This window comes from Heloderma suspectum, chromosome 12 (assembly GCF_057233095.1).
Source record: "Heloderma suspectum isolate Gila_16-S chromosome 12, 16-S_ref, whole genome shotgun sequence".
Lineage (NCBI taxonomy): Eukaryota > Metazoa > Chordata > Lepidosauria > Squamata > Helodermatidae > Heloderma > Heloderma suspectum.
Window position 1 is genome coordinate 26037130 of NC_139469.1, and position 13396 is coordinate 26050525.

Genomic DNA, 13396 nt, shown 5'->3' on the forward strand with positions numbered 1-13396 from the left:
CACCCAGACCAGGGATTCAAATCCGTACCCCTCTAGTTGTAGTCCGACACTCTAACTATTATGCCACATGGTACTTGGTATGTTTTAGGTGTTTTCTGTGGGAGATACCAATATAACATGTAGCAAAGGTGTTTTGCTGAGTAACATGTTAGAGTCTGTCTCATTTATGGACTATGTAAACCATGTTCTCCAGGCGAGGATGTGGCATAGATAGGAGAAGTAATGAATCTGAACCCATTATACAAGGTAGGGTTGAGTCTGTTGACTCCTGAAGTTTGTCTGAACCACTCTGGGAAATCATTGATCAGAGGCTCCTGTGCCTTTAATTGGCACACTGCAAGCTGAAATCCAACAGGCACAGATTCCGCCCCCCACCCTCATCATTGGAGCCCCCATGATGGGGAAAAGCTACACATGTTGAATTTCTCCTGTCACTGCTAAAGGCACAGGAACTGGGTAAAAAGGAAGACATTAGGCAGGCAGACTTCAGGCTTGTGGAATCTACTTTGTTTTTACTAGAAAGCCCAAGGACCACCAACCACAGCCAGGTACAAACAGTGGCTGGGGGGTGGGGGAGGACACGGAATTAAGGAAAAAGATGCCTTTGAGCAAATGCTCAGCCTAGGATTTGCTTTCAGTACCACAACCAAGCTCATAGTCCTGCCACATAAAATCCACTCCTGGTTTTCCCCCCAGCCGTTCTTCCATCTTACCACCCTAATTTAGAAGGGTGGGGTGTGTGGCAAAGTGGGAGAAAGTATTTTTTGCTGTTATAACAATTGTGTATCAGAAACCCTTGAGGATCTACCACAAATCACCCAGAGATCTACCAGTAGATCCTGATCTCCTTCTGCCCACTCCTGGATTGACCAATGGCCCTGTCTCCCTCCCTTTACCCACAGAGTGAAGGACCCTGAAACAGATGTTAGAAGCCAGTGATACCTTGTCGCCTTCCTTGCTGATGTGTGGTCCAATAGCCATCACCTCATTATGGAAAATGTTGTGGTCTTCCACCTGACCGTTGACTGATGGCAAGTCTGTTCCAAAGCCCCTGCTGTTCAATATTTCCTGGCAGGAAAGGAAAGGTGGTGAGTGCAGCATTCCCCAGTGCAAACTAACTGACAGCCAATGCAAACCAAGAACACAGCGACACAGGAAGCTGACTTACATCAAGCCAGACCACTTGTCCATCAAGATCAGTGGTGTCTGCTCTACACTAGGGATAGTGTAGAAATTTGTTTAGTTCACATTTTAATGCAAATTTACTTAAGTTTGCTCTTTCGAACTAATATCTGATCCAAGATGCAGTCATCCTTCAAAATTCACACTTTTCCGAATTTTGCAGTGGACTTCTCCAATCAAAAAATACATACATATTGGCAAAAACAATGCTCAAAATACATTATATTCGGGAAATTGCTTGCAAAAACTGGGCATATTCGGCAAAATGCATTAAAATGCATGCATTAGGAGAAATGTGTACACAATTGCTTATGTTTCATGAAAACTTTAAAAAAAATCTCAGAGTTCAAGGTGAACCAAACTAAAACTTGGAAAAATGAGAAATGGAGAGAAACAGAAATTGACAGATTCATTCCATCCCTACTCTATAGAGACTGGTAGGAGCTCTCTATGCGGGAGGCATTTTCAGTAAACAACACTTTTGGGGGCAGAAAGCAGCCAGGTAAGGGGGCAATTTTCAGAAGAAAACCAGGACGAGCAGGTCCTGATCTGGTTGGGGCGCACCAAGATGCAGAGGCACACTGTGACAATGATAGCCTCACCCTGCCCCTGCTAAAAGGGGGGGGGGGCGAGGTGGCTCTCTCCAGGCAGTCCACAGAGAACTGCAAGCTAGCAACACCTCCACAGTGCAGAGCTATTCACTAAGCCAAAGCTGGGGGCATCTCCAGCCAGCAGCCAGGAAGGATTTGAGGGGATTTGCAGTTGGAAGCTGACGAAGCAACTGGAAGGGGAGCAAAATCAACAGCAGGGAGAGAGACCTAGCGGACATGGTCTTGCTTTTCTCTCTCCGTGTTTTATGAGCTGATCAATGCTACCGGAGCCTGATGACTGGGCTGTGACTCTTTCGTTCATGAAAACTGACAGTGTGAGCTTTGCAACACACGCAGGGCTAAACTAGACATCTTGTGAATTGCGTATATGTGATTAACATGCACGTTAAAAAATAATTTTCATTTTTTAATGTGCATGTTAATAATAGCTGCCGTGGTGCAGGCGAGCAAGGTTGGGACTGTAGCAAGTGGGAAGCGGGGTGGGGGGAAGCTTTGCCCCAACCACAGTCCTGACAAAAATTGCTCCCCTGAAGCTGCAAATAGCTCCAGTTGGAGTTTCCCTCCTGGGCTAATAGCAGCTTTGAGGTAATGATTTTCATCAGGACTGGGTACAGGGACCCCATCTCCATGTGCCACAGTCTCAATCCTACCTCAGGCCTGCCACAGCAACTACACACAAGTAACATCATGCCTAGTGCCCTCAGAGACCGTGTGTTACAGCATTTGCATTTATACAAGCAGAAGATGTAGGCAGGCATTTCAGAAAGCAGGGCAGGGGTGGGAGAGGCCCTTTTAATTTTATTTTGAATATTTATATCCCATCTTTCGACAGCATAGTTTATACACGAGGTATCTGGGTTTTGCAGAGTCAGAGGCGCTACTCCTGTTGTAAAGGCAGCTCAGTCCGCTGCTTGCGATATACGAGACCCTTCAACATGGCTGTGGCGTGGCCATGAGGTAAAATGGAAAAGAAGAGAAGGGGATCTCCATGAACCTAGCTGTGGCCCAACATACACGGTAGAGTGAGGCAGTATTAAATATCTCAGGGTGATAGTGGACTGTACCACTTTAGACTGCAGGCGGGACAAACCATTTCAGAAACGTTCCCCTATCTGCAAACAAAAGAGGGTCAAACCAGATGCAACGTTAATTTGTGTGAATTCAGTTAAAGTGCGGAGGGTTTGTTAGGTAAATAGTACCTGCACAGCACAGGAGCCTGGGCAGCATCAGGACCACAGGGGGCATGGATGGGGGCTTCCTTCCCAATGCAAATAACATCATAGGAGACTAGGAGAGCCATTTTCATGAGGACTATGGCAGGGGGAAAACAAGCTACATTTTCCTCCAGTCCCAATGCTGCTTAAAGCTGTCTTCTCCAAGCTGGCACCATCCAGGTGTGTTGGACTACAACTCCCATAATCCCCCAGCCAGCTCTGCTGGCTGGGGGATTATGGGAGTTGTAATCCAACACATCTGGGAGGCGCCAGATTGGAGAAGACTAGCTTAAATTCTCCCCCAGCTGCTAGTTCCATAACACAAGAAGTGCATGTCAATTGTATTCGAGCAATGAACTCCCTGCATGCAGAAAACTAGCACAACAGGGAAAAAGGTTCTAGACCAGCTCTCTCCCTCTTGTGCTCCTTTTTTAGTCATAAGACGTTGTGCAGAAAGATTCCACCTAGTGCTGTGCCAATGGCCCCAAACCACATAGAATGAAGAGGGCCACCCAAAGGAAAACAGATGATATTTTCCTTAAGCGGATGCTCAGCACCGCCCTACCTGTTTCTCTTCCATCACCGTGGACCAGTTGACTTGAGGTTCAATTTCCTGTGGGGTGAAGTTGTAGATCTGGTCATGTTTCACACGCAGGTTGCCTACTCTCTCCTTTAGTTGCCGGATACTGAGGAAAGGCAGGGGGGGAAACCCAGAGTTATTGTTGGCGTATCTGAACATGTGGACAAGAAAGACCCCACTACTCCACTGCATTACTCCTTTCCCTCAAATTGACAATTCTGGACACCTTCCTCTGCCCCCACACCCTCAAAATTGTAGCCAAAACTTTGCCTGATCAGTAAATAACATTTTTTCCCAGTATAAAATTTAAGGACACGCATTATTGGGCAGGCAGTCTCTCTGGCAGCCTAACCATCCTCGCATGGTTGTTCCGAGGATGAAATGAGAAGATGGGTGGAATAAAATGTAATGAATACATAAAAAAGTAAAAATAAACAAAGTTTCGTGTATTGTTTCTACAACAGCCTTCCCCAAACTGGTGTCCTCCAGATGTGTTGGGAGTTCATCCCCCATCATTTCCAGCCAGCCCTGTTGGGAATGGTGGGAGTTGCAGTCCAAAACACTCAGAGGGCACCAGCTTGGGCAAGGCTGCTCTAAACACTACATTAGGAATGTAGTGAGCCAGTGTCGTGTAGCGCTTAGAGTGCTGGATTAGGACCGGGGAGACCTGGGTTCAAGCCTCCACTCTGCCATGAAGCTCAGTAGGTGACTCTGGGCCAGTCACTGACTCTCAGCCTAACCTACCCCACAGCTCTCCAAGGTTAGGGATATGTGGATTGTGCAAAATCGATTCTGGATGTGGTTTGCAGGTTGTCAGGAGCCTTTTTTTCCCTGTTTCTGAATTTGTGCAATTTGCGTTTGCACAAATGCGCAATTTTGTATGTGAGAAAATCTGCAAATTCTCCTGAAATGCACATTTTCACACTTTAGCCTATGGGGAAATGCATATTTTTGGCTGGGTTTTTTTATTGTGCGTATTTTTCTATGGTGCAAAATTCTGGAAAGTTAGAGAATCAGTCTAGCAGTTAGCAGTTAGCAGATTCTACCCAACAGGGAAGGAAGCCAGTCCACTGCGGAATTCAGTGGTCAGATTCTTGAAAATCCAAACTCATTTGGTTCTGTTGCAGATTTCTCTGATATCTCTATCCAAGGTGCAAAGCTCCTTTAGAGTTCTGACTGGTTCTACCTGAAACCCGGAGCGGATTCACCACTCCACTGACATCGGAGTCACCAGCTTCCACTGATGCCCATCAAAGGGAACTTTGCCCAGGGTTCCCTCAAACCATAGGGCTGGCCCTGAATGTGGGCTTAAGCCATAATAAACCTGCTAGTCTTTCAAGTGCCACAAAACTCTCTTTTGTTTTTGCTGAGAAAGACCGACATAGCTTCGCCTCTGGGATTGGTCATGCATTACTCCGTGCGTTGAATGAAGAAGTTCTTCCTTGTATGACAAATACACCTTTGCTGCAGGAAGAGAATTCTTAAAAACATATGTGGATGTGAATAGGTGCTTGAGGAATTCGATCTTTGAGAATCCCAGTAACAACTGACCTGATCCCCTCTTCCTGAACAAATGTGCATATTGAAACCCAGTTATCCATCACTTCTTGCAGTTCCCAAATGTTCCGAAACCATTCGTGGCTCAGAAAGCATATCAAAATACATTCAGAATTGTGTATTTTGAGAAAAAAATATTTAGAAATGAATATTTAGAGAGGAGATGAGTTTATAAACACATATTTAAACATAACAATTTTCAGAGGGGTAGCCATGCCAGTCTATCACAGCAAAACAACAAAATGCCTTGTGGCATCTGAAAAACTAACACATGCCAGAATACATCTCTTAGTCTTTAAGGTACCCCAAGACCATTTCTTATATTTAAATGCAATTCTTTTTGGTGCAGATTTTTTTTTAAAAAAATTGCAGATTAATGTAGAAACGGTACAGAAGGGACTTTATGGGTGAGCACATGCAAAAGTGACACAGACTGGAAATAAACTGATTTGCCTGACCCTAGATGTGAGTTTAAATTAAAATCAAGCACAATCCCGTATTAACTTCCCCGGACTCACTCTTCCGTGATCATGTCCCCCTGGGGGTGTTTCATGTGGCGAGCGATGGCTGCATCCCCATCCAAGACGTAAAGGAGCTTATCGGATTCTATCAGCTTATCCGCTGTGTAGTCCTGGTACCGAGCAGGCTGGCCAGCCTTAAGCTTGTGTAGGTCCTGGGGAGAAAGTGTTAGGAAAAGGGGAGCAGGTTTACAAAAGGGCAGAAAACCAGCTAGGGTAAAGGAACTTGAATTCTGCAACTTTTATTTTCTTTTAATGCCTTTTGTATCACTCAGCTCTACTGTGTAAATACCTTTAGTTATAATTTGTTTGCTTTAAATCTCCTAGTAAACTGTTGTGGTTAAATCCTGCGTCTAGAGTGTCAGTCAGCGCACGTATACAGACTAAACCACCCATTTCTTGGAAGGAGAAGTTTAAAAGAAGGAAGGTGGGACTCTTAAGTAGACAAGAGATCCTTAAGGAGTTGCTCAAGGGGTTCAGCTCATAACAGGAACCTTGACAGTTTCTCACAAAGAGAGCCTGGAGATTGTAGTTTTGTACAGGTTTTAAGAAAACCCTATGAGAGAGTTCCTGAACTGTACCAGAGAAATAACAAACCCTAGGGTTTCTTGGGGGTAGACAGCTAATCCAGGACAGTTAGGCTGTTATTTATTACATTTCTCAATAATAATAGTAATAATAATAATAATAATAATAATAATTTTTTAAAAAAGAGGATATTTGTGTGTGCATCTGTCTGTCAGCACCATAGCGCCAAGTCCATGAAACCTAGACACCTGAAACATGGCATGCATACTAAGGGGACCCTATGGGTGTGAACATCAGGGTTATTTTGTTCTTAAAACACATTAATTAATTTTAATTAATGTAAATGTATTGATGTGGTTGAAGCCTCCAGTAACATCTTCAGCCACTAGGGGAAAACTTCCCTACCCAGCACATAGCTTTGCAGTCCATACAGTCTCAAGCCAGGGGAGATTAGTAGACCGAGAGACAGAGTTATATGCCAGCTCCCTGCTGAGGGGGGGGACCCCCCTCAGAGGAATGGAGTGGGCAGACCCCTTCCACAGGAGGCTCCAGGAGTGTTCCATGGCAGAAGCTGGGCCTAGGGGGTGCCAGTGTGCATGGCTTCACTTGGACTGCGTGGGCACAGTGTCCAACTCTGACAGCTATGTAGGTTTGCTGGACACTTCACTGTATCAGACTGAGGTCTATTCCAAACCACGTGAAGCCAGGTCCATTTGTTAGTCATTAAAATATAGAAATGGTGTTATGTATTACATTTTTATCCAAGGGGACATATATAGGGTTCCCAAGGGACTGGAACCAGACCTGCTTTGCTTCAGGGAGGTAGCTGCTTCAAGTGCCTTCAGACCAGGCCAGGGGCATTGCACTTGTAGACAGTGCAAAAAGCACAAACATATTATTTCCAAAGGGAGGCAGTCAAGACCTTAAGAGCCCAGAGGAAGGTCAAAGTTCCAGTTTCTCCAATTGCAGTGACAAGATGGTTTGAGGACATGCAGCTAGTTACTCTAGATAGCATGGTATAGTGGTTAGAGTGGGAGACCAGGTCCCACTTAGCCATGAAGCTCACCAGATGACCTTGGACAGCTCACTCTCTCAGCTTAACCTACCTCACAGGGTTGTTCAGAGGATAAAATGGGAGGAAGAAGAGAGGAACTATACACATCACCCTGAGCTCCTTGGAGGATGGGCGGGACAGAAAAGTAATAAATGTAATAAATAAAATACATCTGAGCTACAACAGCTTCCTCTCCTCCAGAAATTAAATAATGGGTTCAATCTTAGACTATGTGAAAGGAAAAAAAGAGTGCCTTGGACCATGAGCAGAATGCCTGAATAACTACAGCAAGGTCACACAGAATATGGCTCCCAGGTGCACACAAACCCTGGCACATTTCCTTAAATTTTTAACCACTATGTGGGGCAACTCACGTTTTGCATCTTTGAGTCCGCTTCCACGATGTTCTTCTCCACCTGGTCGGCATTTTTCTGTAACTTCTCAATCAGTTCTGACAATTCCTTACTGGAAATGCTGTGAAAAGAGAGGGAGCAAAGATTTAAAGAAGGGGGAAAACAGCATGCTTAATCAGAACCAGGGCTTATCCAGGCTTAGTTTCAGAACCTGGAACATGAGGAATGACATTAAAATTGTTCTCCTGAGCATATGCAAAAGTGTCTTTTCTTCACCACGGAGTAACTACAGCCAGCTTGTCACAACATTGGGATGAAGAGGAGGAAGGGCTTTCAGGAAGCTTTGAGCCTCCAACATCTTACATCAGTGGCGGGGAACGTGTTGCCCTCCAGATGTCATTGGACTGCAACTCCCATCAGCCCTAGACAACATAGCCAAAGTGAGGGCTGATGGAAGTTCTAATCCAACATCATCTGGAGGGCCACACCTTCCCCACCCTTGCTTTACAGTCTGAACAGTAGAAAAATGCCTTGGGCAAGTTACTATACATCAGCCTCAGTTTACCCATCGATAAAATGAAAATAACAGTCTCCTCCCTCATCATTTAGTGGGTCCCTCCCCCTATCCCTGGCGAATACAAATATTTTTAAAGCACTGCTTTCACAAGTCTTCATTTAATTTACAAAACACCTTTACAACCCTTATGTTCATCTAAACAACCACCCTGTGAGGTGGGCCACTATCACTGGGGTTTTACTGTTGGGGTTAGAAGCGACTCAGCCAAGGTGAAAAATAGAATACATGGCAGAGAGCAGATGGCAACTTTTTTTTTTTTTTTTTTACTGGCCTTTCTCCTATGCTTTTGAACAACAACCCAACACACAGAAATTAAGCAGGTAAAGCTTTTCCTGGCTGGGAGTTATGAGGTGGGAAACATTTAATTTTTCCAGATCAGGCTGTTGTTAAAGGCACAGGAGCTTTCCAGAGTGGGAGAAACAGTTGGCGACTGTGTGTCTGTACGAGACTTTGAACAAGGCAAAGCCTTCAGCAAGTCAGATGAGCATTCTGCAGTTGAGCAGGTCGTAGGAGATGCTCCATCCAGTATGGCTCCCAGCCACCTGGGAGAGATTAGCTTCCACCCAGCGCCAAACAGCCTTGCTCATTAGTGTTTCTAAAACCAAGGGCTGGTCATGCAATTGTTGCCTGAGGGCTGTGGAGTAGGGATATTCTTCCTTAGCCAGAGGCAAGGCTAGGTCAGGTTTGGCAGAGCTGAGGCAATGAGGCGGATTTCTGAGAAAAACCCAAGAAGGGCCCATGATGGCACTGAGCCACCAAATAGCTGGCTGCTAAGGAGGAAGACCTAGCAAAGGAAATCGGGCTGGATTTGCCCCATGTCAGGGGTTCTCAAACTTTCCACCCCCAGGGCCCATTTGAGACAGCTGAAAATGACTGAGTCCCACCAGGCACAAAATGGTGCTGGAGTTTGGCATAATGAAATGACAATAACAACAATAATTAATAATATTGCTGGCCCAAGAGAGCATTTCCCTAAATCAGGGGTGCAGAACCTCTTTCAGCCCCAGGGCCAAATTCCATTTCAGAGAAGCTCTCAGGGGCCGCATTCCAGTGCCGGGTGGGGCCAAAGGCAAAAGGGGTGGAGCCAAAATATCTTAGCATATTTGAGCTTAAAGCTCTTACTGCCAGGTATGAAGCCTTAGGAGAGGCAACTCAACCTTTGGGATTGGGAAATACTGCAGAAAAGTCAGCAACCCACCAAATAGGTGGTTGGGGGGGGGAGGGGGGGCAGGAAAGGTGGAGAGGCCATCTGGGGAATCCTGCACGGATGGATTTGGCCCCGAGGTGAGCTGCATTTGCCATCCCACTCCCCGACCAGAAGTTCCACACCCCTGTCCTGAATGATGCCAAGGAATGCCTTTTGAGGAGGAATGCATTACATGCATGGCTTGTGAATGATGCCAGTACAAATCAAGCCTGCTATTTTTCCATCCCACAGACACAGGAATGCAGACAGCTGCCTTAACCTGAGTGAGACCATTGGTCCATCTAGCTCAGCGGTTCTCCAGGGTGTCAAGACGGGTTCTTTCCTAGCCCTACCTGAAGATGGTTCAATGGGGCTTACTCCCCTGTGTATAGCAGGGGTTCCCCAAACTTTTTGGACCTGTGGGCACATTTAGGCATTTGAGCACTGCTGTGGGCACCACCACAAAATGGCTGCTATGGAGGATGTGGCTAGTCATATAATGGCTGCCATGGAGGCTTGGCTAGTCAAAAGTGAGTTAAAGAGGGGCAGGGGAGAGAAATAGTGAGACTAGGAGGGAGGGGGAAATAGCAGCGCAATGGGGTAGAGCGGGGAAAGAAGGAACAAGGCTAGAAGTTAGGAGGGGGGAAACAGCAAGCTACAGAAGAGGGGGGAATAGCGAGGCTAGAGGCTGGGAGGGAGGAGGAAACAGCAACGCAGAGGGGAGAGGAAGAGCAAGGCTACAGGCTGGACAGGGAGAGAAAGACGACTGCCCTAACAGTTTCCAAGGTTTTTCTTCAAACAATTTTTGTGAAGGTGGCAGGGAGGGGAGAGCTTCGTGGGCGCCACTGGAGGTCCTGGGAGTGCCGCGGTGCCCACAGGTGCTGTGCTGGGGACCACTGGTGTATAAGACTGTAGCCTTATTGTGCAATCTTACGCATGTTTAGACAAAATAAAGTCCTGCTGGCTGGAGAATGCTGGGAGTCGTAGGACTTTAAAAAAAAAAAATCTAAACATGCATAGGAGTGCATCCTTAAACACTTGGAGAAACTGCCATGCTGGGTCACAGGAGGTCAATTGACACAAAACCTATTTTACAATTTGATGCAAGTGTACTTTTGCCAAAGGATTTTCTCCAACCCCAGGATCACCCGATTGCTCTACATTCTTTCTGGCTGTTTTAGCTTCAAGCTTGGCATCTGTCACTGTTTCTCTGCTTCATCAACAAAGGACTGCCATTTCTGTCAGGCCTCACATAGCAGCAGCAAATGAGCAGTATTATAGAAGGGACAATAAGCACTCAGTCTGCCTTTCAGAGCCTGCCAGACAGGCGAAATGATACCCCTGGATTAGGGATGCCAGAGAATTCCGCCATGGATCTCGGTGAGGCTGAATGCCAGTGCATTCGGCCCCCCGAAATCCATGGGGGAACGAAGCCCCCCCACCCCGCAAAATGGGCCCAGAATGGAGCACCTACCTGCTGCCGTCCGCACTGACTTGCGCATCTGGCAGCCGCATCTTCTTCTTATTTTGCCATAATAGCCTACGTAAATATTTACGTAGGCTAAAACGGCAAAAAAAAAAGGGAATGCAAATGGCGGCCGCCGTAGCTGCCGCCATTTGCGTTCGCTGTTTGTTTTTTGTTTTTTTGCCGTGATAGGCTACGTAAATATTTACGTAGCCTATCATGGCAAAATACAGGGACGCAAATGGCGGCGGCTACGGCAGCCGCCATTTGCATCCCTGCAGGCTGCCCAGCGGCCGGATGTCCGGCTGTGGGAAGCCCCAGCCGGTGGCTCCACGGAATCTCCGCGGAGCGGAGCCAGCCGGAGAGAATTTCGGGGGGAGGGATGGAGCGCCTCTCCCCCACCGCGAATGTCACCCTTCGAAAAGGTAAGTAACTTTCGTACATCCCTGCCCTGGATTCTAATCGGCAGAAGGCTGAAAAGCAAAATGTTCTGCAGCGGCTTTGCTGAAAAGCTGCACACGCCAGATTGATTTATGCAAGTGGGACCTGCGACAAAATGTTGCAGCGGTGGAGTGCTCCTGTTCAGTGTTCCAGCCAGCCATACCTTCTTTCAGGACATTCCATTCCGTTTCACCTCTTCCCACCCCAGTTTTCTGCCCACCCTTGCAATGGATACTCAGCATTCAGCAGCTACTCATGGGGCTGTCTTGTGGCGGGGCGGGGGGGGGTAAATTCTCTTTCCTAAAAATTTTTTTCCTACTTCTGCAAAGTTTGGGCTTCCCCTGAGCCTGCTTATACTACCCTCTTGTTGCTCAGGAACCCCGTTTTGGTTACAGAAGGACAGGGGCAGTGTCAAGGGTAGGCATGGTTGGGCACCTGCCGAGGGCCCCCACCCCAGCAGGGGACCGCTGACAAGTGTCCCCTGGAGTTGTTCCTCCTCCTCCTCCTCAATGCAGTCTCCTTGTTCATCTGCCTCTCGCTCTGGCCCAGACAATGGTGGTGTTGAGAAGCAGAAGCAGGAGATGCCGTGGCCTACTTGCCCACTGGCTCTCTGCCTGTCAAGCAAGCAAGTGGGAGCCATGACGAGGAAGAGGATGAGGAGCAAGGGCAGCTGGCGAGAATGACAATGAGAAGGTGGACTCACTGAAGGCGAGGGGCTGTGAAGGTTTGAGGCCTACAGAGGCAAGGAAAACAAAAGGAGTCAGGCCGAGAGGCCTGGTTTTTTGTTTGTTTGTTTTTGGGGAGGAGATATCCCCAAGGGGAGTAGTTTCATTCCCCCAGTTAAGTTTCATTTTCCTGAGTTAGGTTTCATTTCTCCAGGGCTGAAACAGTACTTTTGGTTTTAGGGAAGGAGGGGATATAAAGAGAGATAGAGAACGTGCCAGAGAGGAGGAGGCCAGAGAGACCAGAAGTCCAGAGCCTGAAGAGAGAGCAGGAAGAAGCGGCCTGGAGACGTCTAAATGCAGCTAGGGTAGAGGAACTTGCGTTTTTGCAACCTTTATTTTCTTTTAATGCCTTTTGTATCACTCAGCTGTATTTTGTAAATACCTTGAGTTGTAATTTGCTTGTTTTGAATTTACCAGTAAACTGTTGTGGTTAAAACCCAAATGTCTGAAGTGTCAATCACCCCACGTCTATAGCATAAACCCTATAAACTTCCCCACATCATTGGGAAGGGGAAGTTTAAAAAAAGGAAGGTGGGACTCTTAACGTGGCAAGAGATCCTTATGGAGTTGCTCAAGGAGTCCTGGTCATAAGGGCAACCCTGAGAGGGGCCCACTGAGGGTGTCTTGCCCAGGGGCCTTCAACAACCTGGAGCGGGCACTGCAGAAGAACCAGGCCTCGGAGAATGAGTTCACTATTAGTATATATAGGATGACACTCAAAAAATATATCCCAGCTTACTGCTGAGGGGCAGGGCTGGTGACAACAGGTTATCAATGAAACAGTGAAAACTCCCGTATTTGTTTTACCCCAGTCACCATACAGTTGCCCAGACAGCAAGGTCCACGCTCAAGCTAAGGCTCTTGATGGCTTCCAGGTGAAGAGAGTTACCATAAGAGCCCCTTTGGGGACAAGGCTAGATGTGATGCAGAGATCCACAAATCGGGTGGGGGATCTGGGATTAGTGCAACAATGCTGGGGAGGAGAGATTAACCATTTCTGCCACACTGTTTTTCCCAATTAAAATGTTCTCCTCCCAAATGTTATCTGCCCTGCAGGGAATTCATACAGGTATGTTTTCCCCTGCAAGGCAAAAAAAAGCAGCTTTGGAGAGGGGGAGAGGGAGATCTTAATAAGGGTAGGAAAAGGTTATCCACCCCCCTGGGCCAGGGTTTCAATCTGAATCAGACACTCCCACCCCTTCTATTAAAATTTCAAAAGAACAAAATGGGAGATCCCGTTCATGATGACAGGCTTGAGTCTCTCTCTTGCACTCTATCCCATGTGTGGATTCTGTCAATATGGAATTAGGTATGGAAGAGAGATGTTTTAAGATCAAATGTACATGACAACCAATATAGCTTTTACATTTTCACTACAGATGTGGGAAATGCAAAATCAATGCAA

The 13396-nt window shown here is 46.8% G+C and overlaps 1 protein-coding gene across 1 annotated transcript in view; it reads right to left on the reverse strand.

Moving 5' to 3' along the window:
- PPL (periplakin) overlaps nucleotides 1-13396 on the reverse strand; it is an 83776-nt gene that overhangs the window by 39727 nt on the left and 30653 nt on the right. Inside the window, exons 2-5 of the mRNA XM_084818845.1 lie at nucleotides 7619-7718; nucleotides 5663-5817; nucleotides 3573-3693; nucleotides 943-1068 (exon numbers count right to left, since the gene is read on the reverse strand). Of these exons, the coding sequence (XP_084674971.1) occupies nucleotides 943-1068; nucleotides 3573-3693; nucleotides 5663-5817; nucleotides 7619-7718 (502 nt within the window). The remainder of the gene's footprint in view (nucleotides 1-942; nucleotides 1069-3572; nucleotides 3694-5662; nucleotides 5818-7618; nucleotides 7719-13396) is intronic.